Here is a 21,826-nt window from a genome sequence, read left to right on the forward strand (position 1 = left end):
AATATGCAAGCTTACAGGAAAAAAAGACCTCCGCGTATAGGTCTCCTTAAATATCAATATGACTGTCTGTGTGGAGCCCCAGGAAATGGGTAAGACTTTTAATGGATATTTCTCATCGGATTTACTGCAGAGAAGATCATGGAAGCCAGAGTACTGATGAAATTGAGTTCTGATGTCTTAGACCATACAAGTTTGCAGATAATACCACTATGGTGAGCCAAATCTCAAATAATGGTAAGTCAGAGTACAGGAGGGCCTGGTGTCATATCTACGACCCCCATCTTCCTCTCAATGTCAGCAAAACAAAAGAGCTGGACTTTGGGAAGGGGGTGGTGCATATGCTCCTGTTTACATAAACAGTGCTAACATTGAGTGTGTTGAGAGCTTCAAATTCCTTGGAATGAGCATCACCATTAGCTATCTTGATCAAACCACATCAATGCATGGCTAAGAAAAGTCACCAGCAGCTCAATTCCTCAAGAGGCTGAATAAATTTAGTATGTCCTTTTAGATTCCCACCAAGTTTATAGTCTATTTATTAGTATAATTTTATGATCTACAAGCCATTACAATTTACATGTCCACCCTACATATGAATGACAGCGATGCCTCTCTTCCTGATAGGCTGAATGCTTTCTATACATGATTTGATGTAATGAATGATGTGACATCAGGGAAAATCCTCTCTCCCTTGAGGAATAGACACGCTGTTTGACTGCAGCCGAGGAGAAGAGGATCCTAAACAGGGTAAACCCACGCAAAGCTGTGGGGTTGGACAACATACCTAGTCAGGTGCTAAGGGATTGTGCAGCTCAGCTAACAGAGGTCTTAAAGGATATCGTTAACATCTCTTTGCAACAGTTCACTGTTTCTGCAAGCTTCAAAGCAGCCACCATACCACTCATTTCTTGGCCTTTCACACTGTCCCATCCTACCTAGAAACCAGGTTGTCATGGTAGCATAGCAGTTAGTGTGAGGCTATTGCGGTTCACGGTGTCAGAGTTCAATTCTGGTGTTCTCTGTAAGCAGGTTTGTACATTCCTTCCTGTATGCACGTGTTTCCCTACCATGGTCCAAAGACGTACCGGTTAGTAGGTTAATCGGTCATTGTAAATTGTCCTGTGTTTAGGCAAGGGTTAAATTGGTGCGTCGCTGGGTGACGCGGTTCAAAGCGCTGAAAGGCCTGTTCTACGCTGTATCTCTAAATAAAGTAAAGTAAATGAAATGATGCCTCATTCGCCAAGACGTTGTTCATCAATTTCAGCTTGGCGTTTAACACAAACATTCCTAGAGGCTAGAGTGTAATCCATCCTCATTGTGTAATCAGTACCCCTCTTTGTAACTGGATCTTGGGCTTCTTGATGGTAAAATGCCAGTCAGTTTGAATTGGCAACAACATCTCAAACTCCATCATGCTGAGGAATGGTGCACTCCAGTGTTGTGTGCCCAGCCTGCTATTGTTCATGCTGATTACCCACGACTGCACTGCCAGATTCAGCCCAAACCGCATCATCAGGTTCACTGATGCTATTACAGTGGTTGGCCTCATCAGCAACAATGATGAGTTGGCTTACAGAGAAGAGGTAGAGAAGAGGTAGAGAGGCTTGTTAAATGGTGTGAGAACAATATCCTGAGTTTCAATGTGGACAAGAGAAAAGAAATGATTGTGGACTTCAAAAAGGCATAGTATGGCCACTCTCCATTGCACATCAATGGCTTTGCAGTGGAGGGAGTGAAGAGCACCAAATTCCTTGGGGTGCACACAACGGATGATCTAACCTGGACCCACACCTCCTTACTCGTCAAGAAGGCACAGCAGCATCTACAATTTCTGAGGTGATTGAAACATTCAAGGCTCCTCACCCCCCATTCTAACAACTTTCTGCAGGAGCCGCAGTGGGAGTATCCTTTCCGGCTGCATCATTGTGTGGTGTACAAGCTGCAAGGCATCAGACTACAAGACCCTACAGAGGACACAGAGGACAGTAGCAGCCATCAAGAGGATCATTAGCTCTTCCTCCCGCACCCCACCCCAACAATTTCCGGGAGCCTCGCAGATAAAGGGCCCAAAGATTGCTACCACCCATTCCACAACTTCTTTGACCCACTACTGTCAGGAGGGAGGTACAGCAGCATCAGGATTAGGACTGCCAGACTGCTAACAACTTCTTCCCTTAAGCTGTGAGACTAAGGAATACCCTGCCACCACTGTGGTCTCATCACTAGGACAGAAAGCTGCTTACCGCTTTCTGTAATGTTTCATGTTTACCTGTGCTACACACCACATGCATTTTGAATTATATTTTATGAACTTATTTAGGGTAATATTTTGTTTTATGTGTTGTGTGTGGTATATATATTGTGGGTGCACGTGGTCCAGAGTTGTACCATATGTACAGTAAGATGCCAATAAATTTGTACGTGAATTTTTATCAATGCACTATATACTGTATCTTATCTGGATGCATCACAACAACTGCTCTGTGTATGACCACAAGAAACTTCAGATTTGTGGACACAACTCAGCACATCATGGAAATCAGCCTATTCATCCATGGACTCCATTTACACTTCTCACTCCTTGGTACAGCAGCCAGCATAATTAAAGGCAGCACTTCACTGTACGTTCTTCCTTATCCGCCATCTTATCAGGGAGAAGATACAAAAAACCTGAAAGCACATACTACAAGGCTCAAGGACAGCTTCTATAAGACTACTGAGTGAACCCCTAGCATGAAAAGATGGACTTCGTCACACACCCTACCTTCTTCATAGACTTGCACCTTATTGTCTGCCTGCAATGCACTCTCTGTACTGTAACATTTTATTCTGCATTCCATTACGGTTTTACCTTGTACTACCTCAATGCACTACTGTGATGAAATTATGTGTATGGACAGTATTCAAAACAAACCTTTCACTGTGGCGACAATAATAAACCAATATATAAATTACCAAAGATGCTGCATTGACAGTCTTAAAGCATATAGTGTGCATGTGCCGGTCGTGCATGCAACCTGTTACAGCCGTTCCAGACCAGTATTCTTACTTTTTTCTTCTTACTTTTTAACTTACATTATGTTTTGTATTTTTTTTTGCATGGTAACACGTTGAAGCTGCACCCTCTCTAACATGCTGGTAGAGAGAGTTTTATTTGGGTTTTTAGCACTGGAAATAGTTACATTCCGACACGCCTCATTAGTGGGACAGAAGCGTGGTAGCATTGTGTATTCCAGGGACCAGCTTATGCTGGCCGGTTTAGCGAGCAGAGCGGCGGACACCCCTGCTGAAATCTGGAGGAAAACACACAGAGGATGCAGAGGGGGATCACAAAGTCGAGGAAAGAGGACCGGGTCGAGACAACAGAGACTTATGGAGAAGAGCAGTTTGGTGGGTAATAAAATGGACGAGTTCACGGCGCTAGTCAGGCGTCAGAGAACATTTCGGGGGTGCAGTGTTATGTGTTTTACTGGAACGGGGCTGCATGAGGACATACCCGATCAAAACTTTTCCATGGATGGCTTCCAGACTGTTCAGGCTGACTGGAAGTGCACTGAGAGCAGTAAGCGTAAAGGAGTTGGGTGCTTACTGTTCTGGTCAACAACAGATGGTGCAATCCTGGTCATATTACGATCAAGGAACGCGTTTGTAGACCGGATATCGAACTTTTTGCTGTTGGACTTCGGCCATATTCCACCGAGATACAACACTGGGCGGCACAGGAGGTTGTTCCTGCCTGTGGCCATCGAACTTGCAGCTCCTCCCGTGGAGGGTCAGACACTCTGAGCCAATAGGCTGGTCCTGGACTTATTTTCCATCTGGCATAGTTTGTGTTTTGTTGTTTGATTGTTTGTGGTTTTTGTATTGCTATATTTATGCTCTATTCTTGGTTGGTGCGGCTGTAACGAAACCCAATTTCCCTCGGGATCAATAAAGTCTATCTATCTATCTATCTATTTATTAAGGTGGTTAATTACCAGGAACTGAAAAGTCCATTCTTGCACTTCATGGGGAGCTAGGGAAGACATTATGGAGGCCCTTGCAGATATATTTGTGTTATCTTAAGCCATGGGTGAAGTTCTGAAAGACTGGAGTGGAGCTCACGCTGTATCATTATTTAAAAAGGGCAGCAAAGGCAAGCCAGCTGAGCCTTATACCATGGTGGCTAATTTACTGGAGAGGAATCTGAGGGACAGGATTTATTTATTTACTGAGATACGGCGAGAAATTGGCCCCTGTGAGCCTTTGAGCCAAGCCGCCCAGCAACACACCTCCCACCCCCGATTTAACCCCAGCCTAATCATGGGACGATTTACAATGACCAATTAACCTACCAACCGGTACGGCTTTGGACTGTGGGAGGAATCTTGAGGAAAGCCATGCAGTCACAGAGAGAACGTCCAAACTCCATACAAACAGTGGCGGGAACTGAACCCAGTCTCTGGTACTGTAAAGTGTTGTGTTCACCACTACGCTACCGTGCTACCCCAGTCAGTATTTGGATAGACAAGGACTGATCAGGGTAATCAGCATGGTTTTGTGCCGGGGAATCTGCTAAGGTTTTTCAAAGTGATAAAACTTATGAGCAAAGTCGTGGATGTTGATCAAATGGACTTCAGCAAGCCCATTGATAAGGTCCTGCATCGAAAGCTCATCTGAAAGATTACATTGCAAAGGCTCCAGTGAGAGCCAACTAAGTGGATACATAATTGGCTTGTTAGGATGGAGAGGGATGATGGGTTTGGTAGACTGGCGAGTCTCTGTTCCCACTGATTCATTACACATATAAACAGTTTGAAGACGTGGCATAGTTAACACTTGAGAGGAATAGTTAGAGGCATAAGACATGCAGATAACACCAAAATCAGAAGCAGGTTTAATATCACTAGCATACGCTAAATAAACAAAGGTTATCAAAAATTATAGGGGGTTCTCGATCAGCTAGGTAAGTGGGCTGAGAAATGGTAAATGGTATTCAATTCAAATACAGTAAGTGTTAAGTGTTGGATTTTGGAAGGTAAACTAGGGTAGGAATTTTAAAGTGAAAGAAAGTTCCTAGGATAAGGAAATTATTCCTTGGAGTGGGCAGAGATATAATAACAAAATGTTTTAGACATCTGTACAGGTAAATGGATAGGAAAAATTTACATGGATGTGTGCCTAACTTTGACAGGCATCTTAGCATGGATGAGATGGGGCAAAGGACCTGTTTTCATGCTGTATTATCTATGACTGTATAATTTGAACTCTTTACATGCTTTAATGTTAAGGCTGATGTCAATATCAATGCTAAAGTTTCTTATTTATTTCCTACATGGGAGATCAATGGACTCCGGTCATCTTATCAGAAGCAGTTCAGTATCCCAGCAATAGAATCATAGAGCCAGAATCTTTCCTTCCCCACTATTCTCACTCTTCATTTCCAAGGGGGTGATGCTCAGTTAACTTTATCCTCCACTCATGATCCCTGCAGCAAAGACAAGCAGTCAGCACAGGAGGAGGAATTAGAACCCAGGCCAGAGGAAGAGAATAAACATGCAGCAGGTTCACATCAGATCACTACAGAAACAGAATAAAGGAGAAAAACCAGGCTGTATAGTAACAGACACTAACCACTTCCTGGAGTAAGTGCTTTGGGAGCTGTCCAAGTCTCACGTTATATTAGGTAAAGCATGAGAAACTAATGATTTCATGCCTTTAGGAAAATATAAAATTTTGTTAATTGACAAGTGGACTAATATTAAGAAAAATCTAATGCAGGGTCAGCGACCTTAACCATTAACTTCTTTACTCTGTTCACAGATGCTGCCTAACCTGCTGAATATCTCAAGTCTTCTTTGCTTGAATCTCATATTTGCAGAATCCACAGGTTTTTTTTTGCTTCAGGAAAGAATATGTTGTCATCATATACTCAAGAAATGAGATAATCATTTACTTGCTGTTTTTTGAGGAGCTTAGAATGAGTTAAGGCAATGTGCACTTATATGGTACTAATACATTCAACCAGTGGCAATAGCTGTATTACTATGGAGAGGAAAGAAAGTTGTCTTGTTTTCTGGGAGGAGACTGGTGGTTGACAGAATTGTCTAATGTTATAAGAAGAGGGGAAGAGAAATTGAGGCTGTGGTATCATAGATAGCTATGTTCCCTCAAAGCAAGTACAGTATTTAAGCAATGGCATGTGCTGCGATGTCTCACTTAAATGCTTTAAGAACTTCCTGTTACTTCTCTTCCATAATAACTGCATTCAGAAGTATATCCACTAGGATTTCCACACCTGCTCCTGACAACTGTTAACACCAAGTGGGACAAATTAGAACTTTCCTCATGGGTGACCTTATGTAAAACAAACAGGTGCCTAATAGAATAAAAATGAAAGACTTTAAAATACATTTCTTAGTTGCCAAATGCTGCAAAACAAGAATTGATTCTATTGTCAGGGTCAACCATGGATGTTGTGTTCTAGTTGTCTATGCAAGCTAGGGCTGTACAATGTGGAGAGCAAGCTGTTTCCCACACAGCTGACAAATCCAAAAGAACAGCATAGACCGATACAGTTTGGCACCAGAGGCATTGCAGGAGTTGCCACTCAGTGTTGAACTCAACATAGGACTGCCTGAGGGACTCAAGTTCCAAATTTTTTTCCCTTGGGGTTTACTTCCAAAACCTTCCCCATGAGTGAATATAGCCTCAAGGTAGCGGAGGCTTGAGATCAGAGTTTTCCTTCTCCTTGGTCAGCTGCCAGCGACACCCTGACATGCCCCATCTGCCTGAAATGACTGGTTTTAAGCCACCAGTAACCCACCTTTGCCCCTTCCCCTGTCAGTAGAAATGATTCTGCCAGGTTTAGGAGCTAAAGCCATACACGAGGGCCAGGAGGTGGACTTGTTTGTCAAAAGCTATTTAAGATGAACGCCATTGGGAGCATTTAATAGGTCACATGAGCTCATCCCCATGACACTTAACCCATCCCCCCTCCGCCTTCACCACCAGTTACGATAACCTTAAGGAACCCAATTTTAATGAAGCTAGCAGAAATATATAAAAAAAACAAGGTTAGCCAATCCCAGAGAAATCACTTAACACAACTCCTGAGATTCTACAGATTCCTCTTTCTTACAAATGGCTGCCATCCAAGCTGTATCTCCTTCATTAGACCCTGTGTTATTGGAGATACAGAAACCAGTTCCAAAGACTTAAAGAACTCCTGCTTTAAAATCAGGAACAGTTGTGGGTCACAGGGCTAACATTCCTATCCACTATACTTCTTCCTGCTCTGTCACTTCTGTGCATTTTCAACCCACAACAAGCAAATGCAGATTAAAAGTAAACTTATTCAGTTACTTTAATGAAATCCAAGATGATACAATGAAATTCACAGAATCATAGAAATCTGCAGCACATTACAGGTCCTTCAGTCCGCAATGTTGTGCCGACCACATAACCTTTTCTAGAAACTGCCTAGAATTAACCTACTGCATATCCCTTTATTTTTCTAAGTCCCTATCTAAAAGTCTCTTAAAAGACCCTATTGTATCCGCCTCTACCACTGTCACTATCAGTGCCTTCTAAACACCCACCACTCTCTGTGTAAGACATTTACCTCTGACATCCCCTTTGTACCTACTTCCAAGCACCTTAAATCTATGCCCCCTCGTGTTAGCCACTTCAACCCTGGGAAAAAGCCTCTGGCTATCCACATGATCAATGCCTCTCATCATCGTATATACCTCTATCAGGTCACTTCTCATCCTCCATCACTCCAAGGAGAAAAGACCAAGTTCACTGAACTGATTCTTGTAAGGCATGCTCTCCAATCCAGGCAACATCCTTGTAAATCTCCTCTACACTCTCTCTATAGTATCCACATCCTTCCTGTAGTGAGGTAACCAGAACTGAACACAGTCCTCCAAGTGGGGTCTTACTAAGGGCTTATATAGCTTTAACATTACCTTATGGCTCTTGAACTCAATCCCACAGTTGATGAAGGCCATCACACCATATGCCTTTTTAACAACACTATCAACCTGCATCTTGATCCAATTTAAAACCTTATACAGTGGATTGGTTTCATCTGTTGAATACGAAATATACATTTGGAGTTATGGAATGAAATCCCACATGCAGTGTTATATTGCTCTTCATACTTCAACTTCACAATGCTATTAAAATGCAGATGTTATTATTATGTAATTTTAGATGTTTGAGTTTTATTACTTTTTTGTTGTTGGCATATTACTCAGTAAAAATTCATGGTTTTAACAGACTTACCAGGTTATTTCTGAAGGATACAAAATGGTTATCTGTCAACATATCAACTAAAAGATCTAAAAATTCTTGAAAAGCCAAAAAGCTACAGATACTGAAAATCTGAAATAAAAACCAAAAATATGCTGGAAATGCCCAGCACACCAGGCAGTATCTATGAAAAGAGAATCAGTATTAGCATTTCAACTCAATGACACTTCATTGGATCTGACTTCTTTTTTCCAGGTGCTGGAAACTGAAGTGAAGGCTATTTTTTCAATTATGCATTGAAAGGTTCATTCAATCATCAGAAGCAAAACATCTGTATCTGTTTTCCACATTTATGGCCATACTTATGTTCGAAAGTATCAGATGTACTTGATTTTCAATCCTTTTAACTTCTGAAAAAAAAATATTCAGCATATTGTGAGGTTAGGAGGGGCATCTAAGGGTGTATATAGCAGAAGACCATGTGACATAGGAGCAGAAGTAGGCCATTTGGCCCATCGAGTCTGCTCCTCCATTCAATAATGGCTGATTCTTTTTTCCCCTCCTCAGCCCCACTCTCTGGCCTTCTCCCCTTTCGATGCCGTGTCCTATCAAGCTCGGCCCTAAATGCACCCAACAATCTGGCCTTCACAGCTGCCTGTGGTAATAAATTCCACAAATTCACCTCCCTCTGGCTAAAGAAGTTTCTCTGCATCTCTGTTTTAAATGGATACCCCTTTATCCTGAGGTTGTGCTCTCCCACCATGGGAAACATCCTTTCCACATCTACTCTGCCCAGGCCTTTCAACATTCAAAAGGTTTGAATAAGATTCCCCCCATCCTTCTAAATTCCAGCGAGTATAGACCCAGAACTATCAAACATTCCTTGTATGATAACCCTTTCATTCCTGGAATCATCCTTGTGAATCTCCTCTGGACCCTCTCCAATGCCAGCACATCTTTTCTTAGATGAGGACCCCAAAACTGTTCACAATACTCCAGGTGATGCCTCACGAGTGCCTTATAAAGCCTCAGCATCACATCCCTGCTCTGTATTCCAGACCTTTTGAAATGAATGCTAACATTGCATTTGCCTTCTTTACCACTGATTCAACCTGCAAGTTAACCTTTAGGGTGTTCTGCACAAGGATTCTTAAGTCCCTTTGCATCTCGTATTTTTGGATTTTCTCCATTTAGAAAATTGTCTGTATATTTATTTCTTTACCAAAGTGCATAACCCTGCATTTCCAACATTGTATTTAATTTGCCATCTTCTTGCCCACTCTCCTAATCTGTCTAAATCCTTCTGCAGCCTACCTGTTTTCTCAATGCTACCTGCCCCTTCACCAATCTTCGTATCATCTGCAAATTTGGCAACAGAATAATCTATTCCATCATCTAAATCATTGATGTAGAGCATAACAAAATGCGGACCCAACACTGACCCCTGCGGAAGATCAATAGTCATTGGCAGCCAACCAGACACAGGTCCTTTTATTCCCACCCGCTGCCTCCTACCAATCAGTTAATTCTCCAACCATGCCGGTAACTTTCCTGTAATACCATGGGCTCTTAACTTGGTAAGCAGCTTCATGTGTGGCACCTTGTCAAAGGCCTTCTGAAAGTCCAAATATACAACATCTGCTACATTCCCCTTAACTATCCTACTTGTAATCTCCTCAAATAATTCCAACAGGTTTGTCAGGCAAGATTTTCTCTCAAGGAAACCACGCTGATTTTGTCCTATCTTGTCCTGTGTCACCAAGTACTCCATAACCTCATCCTTAGCAATTGACTCCAACATCTTCCCACCTCTGAGGTCAAGCTAAGTAACTGGTCTATAATTTCCTTTCTGTTGCCTTCCTCCTTTCTTGAAGAGTGGAGTGACATTTGTAATTTTCCAGACCTCAGGCACCATGCCAGAATCCAATGATTTTTGAAAAGTCATTTCTAATGTCTCCACAATTTCTACTGCTACGTCTTTCAGAAACCTAGGGTGCAGTTCATCTGGTCTGGGTGACTTGTGTATCCTTAGGTCTTACAGCTTTTTGAGCACCTTCTCCCTTGTAATAGTAACTGCACCCACTTCTCTTCCCTCACACCCTTCAACATCTGGCACACTGCTGGTGTCTTCCACAGTGAAAACGGATGGAAGTACTCATTTAGTTCATCTGCCATTATTATTTCTCTGGCCTCATTTTCTTGCGGGGCTATATCCACTCACATTTCTCTTTTATTTTTTACATACTTGAAAAAGCTCTTACTAGCCACTTTAATATTGCCTGCTAGCTTGCTTTCATATTTCATCTTTTCCCTCTTAATGATTATTTTATCTGCTCTCGGTAGGTATTTTAAAAGCCTCCCAATCATCTATTTTCCCGCTAATTTTTGCTTTGTTGTGTGTAACACTACTGCTATGCTGTAGGTATTTCATTTTTAGCAGATCTGTAAGAGCAATCTATTCTATTTTCAGCCTGTTTGGGTTTGAGCTGAGAAAAGGGGCCTTGTTGTTCAATTTCAGAATGTGGTGTCAGCCATTCAGGATGGTGGAACTGAGAAGAGGTTCCAGAGAGTTTTTAGATAGATAGATAGATAGATAGACATACTTTATTGATCCCGAGGGAAATTGGGTTTCGTTGCACCAAATGAGAATAGAGTATAAATATAACAATATAAAATCATGAATAATTAAATAATAATATGTAAATTATGCCAGTTGGAAATGAGTCCAGGACCAGCCTATTGGCTCAGGGTGTCTGATCCTCCAAGGGAGGAGTTGTAAAGTTTGATGGCCACAGGCAGGAATGACTTCCTAAGACGCTCCGTGTTGCATCTCGGTGGAATGAGTATCTGGCTGAATGTACTCCTGTGCCCAACCAGTACATTATGTAGTGGATGGGAGACATTGTCCGAGATGGCATTCAACTTGGACAGCATCCTCTTTTCAGACACCACCGTCAGAGAGGGACGCAGGTGAGGGACACTGGTTGGGTCAAGGATGTTGTTGGCGGTAGCTGGGAGAAGACAGGAGGAAAGATGGTTGAGGAAGCCGTCCCTGTTGCACAAGGTGATTTCTGCAGATGAATGGCTTCAAGGAGGAAGAACCAATACTCCCATGGGAGAGCCCATTTGTTTTGAGTGACATTCAGAAGGTGCAGTGTGTATATTGAAAACAATGGCTTCTGGGAGATTGGTGGCCCACCATACTTATGTGACTGCTTAAATATAATGGGCCCTTTTTGTTTTATCCTTTCCTTTCTTTAATAACTGATTGCTTAAGTTAACATTCTGAAATATGCTTCTCTATAAACATATGCAGTGTACAATCTGTTATTTTTTGCTGACAGTCAATTGCCAGCGGCAGTAAATCACACAGCATTCAAACTGGGTTTTAGGTGGGAGAGACATCCCAACCTCACGGACTAGGTGGGACCAAAGTAGTATACACCCTAGACATAAGAAGCCTGAGAAAGGTCGGTTTCTTGCCATGAGCCCAGTGGCTGTTAGCGAGGGGCTAACAGGCTGCATTTCCAGAGACACCCAGTAAATACAGGGTTTCATATTCCCTCTCTTACACCTTCACATTAGCTTTGACTTCCTTTGACAGCCATGGTTGTACTATTTTGTCATTTGAGTATTTCTTTGTTTTTGGAATACACCTATCCTGCACCTTTCTTATTTTCCCCAGAAACTCACGCCATTGCTGCTCTGCTGTCATCCTTGCCAGCATCTCCTTCCAATTTACTTTAGCCAACTCCTCTCTCATACCACTGTAATTTCTTTTACTCCACTGAAATACTGCTGTGTCAGACTTTACTTTCTCCCTATCAAGTTTCAAGTTGAATTCAATCATATTGTGATCACTGCCTCCTAAAGATTCTTTTACCTTAAACTCCAAGATTACCTCCGCTTCTTTACATAACACCCAATCCAGTAGAGCTGATCCCCTAGTAGGCTCAACGACAAAATGCTCCAAAAAGCTATCTCATAGACATTCAACAATTTCACTCTTGAGATCCATTGCCAACCTGATTTTCCCCAATCGACCTGCATGTTGCAATCTCCCATTACTATCATAACGTTGTCCTTTTGACACACCTTTTCTGTCTCCTGTTGTATTCTGTGGTACACATCCCAGCTCCTGTTGGGAGGCCTGTGTATAACTGCCATCAGAGTCCTTTTACCTTTGCAGTTCTTTAACTTAACACACAAGGATTCAACATCTTCTGATCCTATGTCACATCTTTCTTCTGATTTGATGTCATTGTTTACCAGCAGAGCCATGCCACCCCCTCTGCCTACCTTCCTATCCTTCTGATACAATGTGTAACCTTGGACATTCAGCTCCCAACTACAACCATCCTTCAGCCACGATTCAGTGATGGCCACAACATTAAACCTGACAATCTGTAATAGTACAGGAAGATCATCCACCTTATTTCTTATACTCTGTGCATTTGAGATATGACACTTTGAGTACTGTATTTGCTACCCTTTTTGATTCTGCATCCCTAATGCTCTGGTACTCACCCTACCGACTGCAAATTTGTCATATCATCAGGCTGCCTGCGTGCTATCTTTGCTTTTTTACCATCCGTCCTATCCTGAGTCCCTTCACTCAGGTTCCCACCTCCTGCAACACAGACTAATATGTCGACAGTTTCTGTCTGCTGACTGCAGAAGTACTTTGAGAATGAATTTAACAATTCAACTCTTTCTAGAGACAATAGATCATCTTTGCAGAAAGAGCATGAAAAAAGCTGTCTGTAGGTAACATTTTACATGTTAAGGTTATTACCTTGAAACATTAACTCACAAAGACACAAGAAAGTAGGAGCAAGAAGGCCACCATGCCCCTCAAGCTTGACCCACCATTCAACATGATCATACCTAATCTATGCTGGCCTCAACTCCTCTTCTGCACTTGTTCTGCAATTGACAATAAACTGGACTGGTCAAAGAACACTGAGGCTGTCTACAAGAAGGGTCAGAGCCTTCTCTATTTCCTGAGGAGACTGAGGTCCTTTAACATCTGCCGGACGATGCTGAGGATGTTCTATGAGTCTGTGGTGGCCAGTGCTATCATGTTTGCTGTTGTGTGCTGGGGCAGCAGGTTGAGGATAGCAGACACCAACAGAATCAACAAACTCATCCGTAAGGCCAGTGATGTTGTGGGGATGGAACTGGACTCTCTCACGGTGGTGTCTGAAAAGAGGATGCTGTCCAAGTTGTATGCCATCTTGGTCAATGTCTCCCATCCACTACATAATGTACTGGTGGGTCACAGGAGTACATTCAGCCAGAGACTCATTCCACCGAGATGCAGCACTGAGCGTCATAGGAAGTCATTCCTGCCTGTGGCCATCAAACTTTACAACTCCTCCCTTGGGGGGGGGGGGTCAGACATCCTGAGCCAATAGGCTGGTCTGGGACTTATTTCATAATTTACTGGCATAATTTACATATTACTATTTAACTATTTATGGTTCTATTACTATTTATTATTTATGGAGCAACTGTAACGCAAACCAATTTCCCCTGGGATTAATAAAGTATGACAATGACTATTTGTTCTCCATGAACCTCAATTCCTTGATCTTTCAAACATTTTATTTCTACCTCCACCATTGTTGAGGGTGAAAAATTCCAGAGGTCACTCTGAGATGGAATTTCGAAGCACCACTCTTTTAAATGACCTGCCTCTTGCCTCCGCATTTTATCCACTTGTGACTCTCCCACTAGTGAAACTATCTCAACATCTCCCCATTGCTGTACACTCTGCTCACACGTGACTGCACAGCCAGACATCTGAGCAATTACATCATCACATTGGCCAACGACACGACAGTGGTGGCGATTATCACTAACTACAATGAGACAGCCTACAGTGAGGAGGTGCAAGAGCTCGAAGCCTGGTGCCAGGCAAATAACCTCTTCCTTATTGTCAACAAGACAAAGGAGATGGTTCTTGACTTCAGGGAAACTTGCAGCACTCACCCTCATCCCTTACATTAGTGGCACAGCAATGGAAACCGCAAGCAATTTCAAACTTCTGGGAGTGTACATCACACACAATCTCTCATGGTCCCAGAACACATCCTACACAATCAGAAAAGCTCACCAATGCCTCTACTTTTTGAGGAGGCTGAAGAGAGCTGGACTTTGCACATCCATACTCATGTCATTTCACAGATGTGCAGTAGAGAGCATCCTAACAAGCTGCATCACTGCTTGGCACGGAAACTGCACAGGAAGGCTCTACAATGGGTAGTCAAAATTGAAAATGTATCACGGGCACTATATAAAAAGGTGCCAGAAATGGGCCGATAACATCATTAGCAGATCCCACGCACGCTGCTCATGGACTGTTTGTCCCACTCCCATCAGGGAAGAGGCTACATAACATCCAGGCCAGGGCCATCAGACTCAAAAACAAGCAGTAAGGCTGATCAACACCTCCACCCACTAACTCCACCACTACCTTATTATTTCCCATCTGTCACCTTATGTACATCCTAACATTACAATCAAACCATGTATATAACCTATTATGGTGTGTTTATTATTATCATTATTATTATTATGTTCTTTATCTAACATGTTCCTTTTTGTGCTGCATCAGATGTCGAGAAACAATTACTTCATTCTCTTTATGCTTGTGTACAGGAAACTGCATTAAACAATCTTAAATCTTGAATCTGTGAAACACCCATTGGATCTGATATGTTTGAATAAGGACATCTTATTACTTTTAAAATGTAATTTTTTTTATCTCCACATAAGAAAGTACCTTACTCAATAGATCAGAAAGTACCTTGCTTAATAGATGTGCATAGTTTGCTGAGGATTATCTGCAATTTCTGTTACATTTAAGGCTAAATTTCATTGTTGAAACTGGGGATAGGATGCCTTAATCAGGCAGAGTAACTGATTTTCTTGCCGTATTTTAGTTCTGAGATGTTACAATGTGGCAGCAATTCCAAAGAAATATAAATTTAAAGATGAAAAATTCATGATGTGGAATAACATTATGAAAAATGACCATTGAGATATGTTAACTGAGGAAGTAAAATTAATGTGATTATAAGTAGTTTCATGCCACTGCAGTCCTAAAATAATTGTTTTATAATTTCAACAGCAGATCGTCATCTATATCTGTACCCACTATTAAGGATGTTAAGGAACTCATAAAAAGTTAACTAACCTTTTTTGTTTTGTTTGTCTTTTGATAGGTGTCTGATAATGGCTTCTTTTTTTCCTTTGTTGCTGCTTTAGAAAAAAGCTCTTCAAATTTTTCAGCATCTTGGATACAAGGTTCTTCTAATGATTCCCAAATTGTTGACACTTCAGCATCACTAAGATAATAGAGTAAATAATTATTTGTAATATACTGGACTTCCTACAAGATAGATGTATTGCTTTAACATGAACAATTCATTAAGTGTAATAAGAGAAAACAAAGCAAATTAAAAACTAAGCTGTGACACAAACCTTTATGGTAGCACGCCAACTCAAAAAAAAAAGTGCAATTTGAAACATGCAAGCAGAAATTTATCAACAATGTCCAATTTTTGGGTAACTGATAGATTTCCCAATGTACCAACAAGGCAGGCAAATCTATATATTTGTTATAATTGTTACGAATCAGATTTGCACCATCCACCTAAATGATAAAGGCCAATGCATTGCCATTTAGCAATTCATCTAAAACAGGCAACCAATTTTATTGCATATGCAAGTTAGAAAAATAACATGTGTTTGACATTGAATGGCAGGAATGTTTGAGGGGCATTTCGGCAGGCACACATGGACAGGCAGGAGGAGAGGAGACAGATCATATGCAGGCAGGTGGGAATTTCTTATATTGGCATTATGGTTAGCACAGACATGATAGACTGACACCATAGTTCCTTTGTTGCATTGCTCTATGTTCTATGTAATGAAGTGGGCATTGATCCACTCCTCTCCATCTGATTACACCCTAGTTTTGTTTACTCAGGGATTTTTGTTAGTTTTGAAGTGGTTCAGTCTTATTTATGTTTTGCTGGCAGTCAATTAAGGATCAGAAACAAATGCTGCAATTGCCCATGACCTATAAATGAACAAAAGGATAATAATCACTGTTATCACATGTCTCTTCTCACCATTGACTTGAGGATCTGGCATTTTCCTAATGATCCTCCCGGCTTTAATCACAGACTCTTGCTCATTTTCCTCCAATATAAAAGTGGTTCCCATTGTAATTGCATAACAAAACCTTGCCAGTTCTTGTTCTAATAACATTTTCCAATTTTTTACAAAAAAGATCTGTAATCACCCAAAATAATACAACATCAACAATGAAACTCTGATGGTTCCCCCACCCCCCACCCGGCCTCTGAAAGAAACATATGGAAGAGAAAGAGAACTTACAATTAAAACTGCTTGGAGCTTATATTTAAGAAACTATATCCATTCAAGTCATTGGGTCTGGACAGAAATACAGAGTAATACTGTGTTTGGTATACAGAAGATACTAACTGGAATTAGGAAGTGTGATATGATATTAATCTGAAATGATAATTTTTCTGGCTATATAAAGTATATTTTGGATAAATGCATAATTACCTAAAGGAAAATTCTTTCGAGGACAGTCATGAAATTGCTATAAGTTGAAAGTTGTGGCAGTGAACAAGACATTGCAGTACAGGCAAATACAACAGGTAAAAGGAATTGAGAAAACTTGGAATGATATTCTTTCAGCAACATCAAGTGTGCTTTTTTCAAATAAAATACACTATGTCAAAGTCCTGCATAGATTTCTATTCATATATTCCATTGTAAATTGAAAATTTAGCATTTGTAACACCATGATCATAAAGATAATCAGAAAAATACAGGGTTGGCAAACATGTGCCCTAACTGACTCTTATCCGCTCAGTTCTACAGAACTGCAACAGAGGTCCAGCCACAGCAGCTGGAATGTTTTCATCCACAGCAACATAACTTTCAATTCCAGATAGCTGTTTTAATTCTTTCTGAATAAGTAAAACAAAATCAATTCCATTTTCTCATTGGGTCTTCTCCATAAGAAAGGGCAGTTGGATGAGGAGTACTGTAAAATATTCTGTTTGTGCTTTGTATCTTGTTGCTATTAAACCAATAGGTTTTACAAGGAAATGATGCATCTGGTGCAACATAAATATAGTGCCCAAATAATATTTTTAAACTAACTCAACCTTATTTGTTTCAAAACTATTATAGTGCAGTAAAAAGGCTATTTGTTATTAATTGTGAATATGTCCCTTGGGCCAATATTACATACATTAAATAAGCAGGCTTTCTCCATCATATTAAGAAGCAGTTTAATTTTATGCCTCAAATAAATTTCACTAAATGTATTTGTATAACTTTAGGAACATTTACAAACAAAGCAGTTCAAAATGCCTTGTAAAAACCGTAATTGGAACTTTCCACTCATTCATCATCAAAACAAGGAAAAATAGTCATGAACTCATTGACTGGGCAAGAATTCCTTCATTGTTTGCAGAGCTGATAGAAATGGCCTTGTGTGAAAAATGTGGTTTCTTTCTATATGATGTAATTGGCGTGAGTGTGTGTGTGTGTGTGTGTTCATATTCCATTCAGAGGTTCATCATGGGCAATTAAGTAATAGTGATAGATCTTGGCATATTGTGAGAACTAAGTGTTAAATGGAGAAGACAGAGGGTTTAAAAGCAAAGATTAGATCAGCCAATCTTATTGAATAGCAATAGAAGCCCAAGTGGATGGATAGGTAAACCCATTTTTCTGCTCCTGACAACAGATGACTGAAAAGAAAACAGTGTATATTTGCTATATATCCTTCCATCATCGAAATCATGCTTCATAAACATTACCAATCTACATTAGACCTAAATCTTATGAACTTATTACTTCAAATTGATATTCACTAATGAATTTGAAATTTAGCATTGAAGCATCAGATCTACATCATCACAGCTTAAGATCTTTTATTCAGTGGGGCAGAATTTCTGCTTGGGGAATATATGGTGATTTCTCATAGGATAAATCCTTCAGCCCACCAATTCCAAGTCAATGCCAATCTTCAAGCAAACATTTACACTAATCCTACATTCAACATACATTAAACTCCCCCCATTTCCATTATCCCCCCACAGATTCTATCACTAACCCACATAATAGAGCAATTTGTGGTGGCAGATTAACCCAACAACTGACACATCTTTTGAATGGAATCATGTTAACATATTCCTTCAGTGAACTCCAGAACTGTAGTTCTTCACTGGGTACCTTCTGAAAATGCAAATCCACTGCAGCAATTGGTTAACTGGTTCCCTTCTATCCACCCTGCTTGTTACATTTTCAATGAGGACTAAGAAGATGTGTTCAAAGGTCTTTTATATAGACACATAAATATGGAGGGAGTGGAGTTCAATAGATCAAGTGCAGGCAGAAGAGATTTAGTTTAATTTTGCAGAAGTTGTGGGCTGAAGGGCCTGTGCCTTTGCTATCTAGGTTGATGTTCAATGCTGCTTGATGTTCCAACATAGTTTCCCCTTTCATGTTGAGTTTACATGAGTACATCATAATTTTTCAAATGTCCAGCATTCTTTTGGCTGTAAATGTCTAATTAACTGTCAAATAGTTATTGAATTTTTACCCACTTCTTTTCTTGAACAACAGTATTAATATTTGTGATGGAGAATTAAAGTGACAGACAATGAGTGGCTCAGGGTCACCCTCGTGGACTGGACTGAGTGGGACAAAGATCAATCAAGATAGCAGTGCAAGTCAGTAGGCTTGTAATGTTAATTAAAAGAAGAAAATCTGTAGATGCTGGAAATCCAAGCAACAGACTCAAAATGCTGGAGGAACTCAGCAGGCCAGGCAGCATCTATGGAAAAGAGTGAACAGTTGATGCCTCGGCCCAAAACGTCGACTGTTTACTCTTTACCTTATATGCTGCTGGCCTGCTGAGTTCCTCCAGCATTTTATGTGTGTTGCTTGTAATGCTAATTGTTAGCTTAAAACAGGTGCTCCCCGAAGCAATCTGACGGACACTGAATGTAACACAGTACATCACAGTGGAAGAAGTGCAAGTGAATTGTTGCTTCACCTGGAAAGACTGATTGGGTCCCTGGATGGTGGAAGGAGAAGAGGTGGAAAGATGAGTGTTGCATTACCTGCACTTGCAAGGGAAAATGCGAAGCATCAATTGGTTGGTGGGAATGGAGATAGACTAGTTGCTAGTGTAACAAGCTTACAGGCCCTTATTGCTATCCTGCTTATTCTTGTCCCACCCTGCCTCCTGAATGACTCTTTGTCATTCTCCCAGTTCCTCTGCCTCCCTGGTATTAATGCTGATGATAAACCTGCATATAGGTGCTGATGATATGTCTTCCTCTTCTTAAAGAGTGGCTTGCCCTTTGTCATTGTTAACAAAGCCCTTGACTGCATCATCTCATCAATTTCCCATGCTTCTACTAGGATGGAGTTCCTCTGGTCCTTCCACTGTACCAGCCCTCCAACAGGTCATTCTTTGCAATTTCCACCATCTTCAAGGACATTTCACTACTACCGACATTATCCTTCTCCTCCTCTTCAGCATTTTACAGGAAACATTCCCCTCATAACTCCCCTGTTTACTTTTCCATTCGCACCAACCACTTCCCTCTTTATGGCACTTCCCCTTGCAGCTACAGATGATACAACACTTTTACCTCTTCACTTTCCACCATCTCGGGTCCCAAACAGTCTTTTCCAGGTGAAGCAAAGATTTGCTTGCACTGCTTCCCATTTAGGGTACTGCATTCAGTATTCACAAGGTGATCTCCTCTAAACTGGAGAAAGCAACTGCAGATTGGGTGACTGCCTTGCGGAGCACCTGTCGTCTTGTTGCCTGACCTGCTTGCTAGGCAGATCTTCCTGCTCCACACTTCACACTTTACAGACCAGATAACAGTGCTCACAACTTATTGCCAGTGCACCATAATGACTCTATATCTTGATCTTCTCAGCCAAAATCATTTTCAATACTGTAATGATTTCACCTTTAATAATGTCTTCTCACCCTTTTTGAAAAGGCAGGGAATGAAGGGATATACAGTAGACTATGCACAGACAGATGGAATTAGAATAATTTGGCATTAAGGTCAGCACAGACATCATTGGCTGAAGTGCTTTACTGTTCTATGCATTTGCCTTTTCTACTTAAATATTAAGTAACACCATATTTAGCTGTCAGCTTTAGTCACTATCGCTGCAATTGTTACTACATCATACACATTTCATTCTCTTTTGCTATCAATCATATATATGTTGTGTGCATTTAAATAAAAACTGCATTTAATTTTATCCTACCATTTGTCAACTCAATTCTATTTAAAGTTGCACCCTTATTTGCATAAACACAAGATATTTTCTGCGGATGCTGGAAATCCAGAGACACACACACACACAAAATGCTTGAGAAACTCAGCAATCTATGTAAGGGAATATATGCGGTCAGAAAACCATGGACCAACATGTCGGAATGGGAATAGGGAGTCAAACTGAAATGCCAGGCCACTAGGAAATCCAGCCTTTTGTAACAGATAGACGGAAATCCCAGTTCTTTGAAATCCCCCTTTTTGATCTCTCTGCTTCCATCTTTGGAGAGAAAATATCTACTGAATTTTTAGAAAATTTTTTACAAACCTACTGACTCTCACAATTATCTTGACTGTACATCTTCCTACACTGCCACTTGTAAAAATACTACTCCCTTTTCTCAGTTCCTCTGCCTCAGGATGAGGGCTTTCCATTCTAGAACATCTGAGATATCCTCTATTTTCAAAGTACAGGGTTTCGATGCTGGCCTCAGCCACATCTCTTCCACTTCCCGCACATCTGTCCTCACCCCATCCTTCTGCCACCTTATTGGGGATAGGGTTTCCCTTGTCCTTACCTGCCATTCCACAAGCCTCCATATCATGCACCTCATTCTCTGCCACTTCCACCATCTATACAGGACTTTATCACAAATCACATCTATTCGCACCCCCACCCCCCCCCCCCGTCTACCTTTGGGAGGGATTGTTCCCTATGTGACTCTCTTGTCCACTTCACCCTTGTCACTGATTTCTCACGGCACATTACTGCAAGTAGGGCAAGTACTTCACCTGGGCCTACACCTCCTCCCTCACCATCATTCAGGGCCCCAAACAATCATTTCAAATGAGATGACACTTCACCTGCATGTCAGTCTGGTGAGATCTGGGGTTTCCCGGTGGCCACCCACGGCAATTTGACTTTCCATTCCCATTCTGACATGTTGGTCCATGGCCTCCTCTACTGCCACGATGAGGACACAGTCCGGTTAAAGGAGCAACACCTCATTTTCCTTTTGGTAGCCGCAAATCTGATGGCGTGAACACTGATTTCTCTAACTTCTGATGATTATTAACCCCTCCTCATTCTCTCTTTTTTCATTCCCCGTTCTGGTTTTACCCCTTCTCTTCTCCTCACCAGCCTATCACCTCCTCTGGTTCTCTTCCTCTTCCATGGTCCACTGTGCACTCCTATCAGCTTCCTTCTTTTTCAACTCGTT

The 21,826-nt window shown here is 41.2% G+C and overlaps 1 protein-coding gene across 3 annotated transcripts in view; it reads right to left on the reverse strand.

The window, feature by feature from the left end:
• The window catches only part of fmn1 (formin 1), a 386,619-nt gene that overhangs the window by 189,994 nt on the left and 174,799 nt on the right, over window positions 1–21,826 (reverse strand). For all 3 annotated transcript variants that reach the window (XM_063050982.1, XM_063050990.1, XM_063051000.1), the window contains one exon: window positions 15,440–15,590. In XM_063050982.1, the coding sequence (XP_062907052.1) occupies window positions 15,440–15,590 (151 nt within the window). The remainder of the gene's footprint in view (window positions 1–15,439; window positions 15,591–21,826) is intronic.

The sequence above is a fragment of the Mobula hypostoma genome, chromosome 1 (assembly GCF_963921235.1).
Source record: "Mobula hypostoma chromosome 1, sMobHyp1.1, whole genome shotgun sequence".
NCBI lineage: Eukaryota > Metazoa > Chordata > Chondrichthyes > Myliobatiformes > Myliobatidae > Mobula > Mobula hypostoma.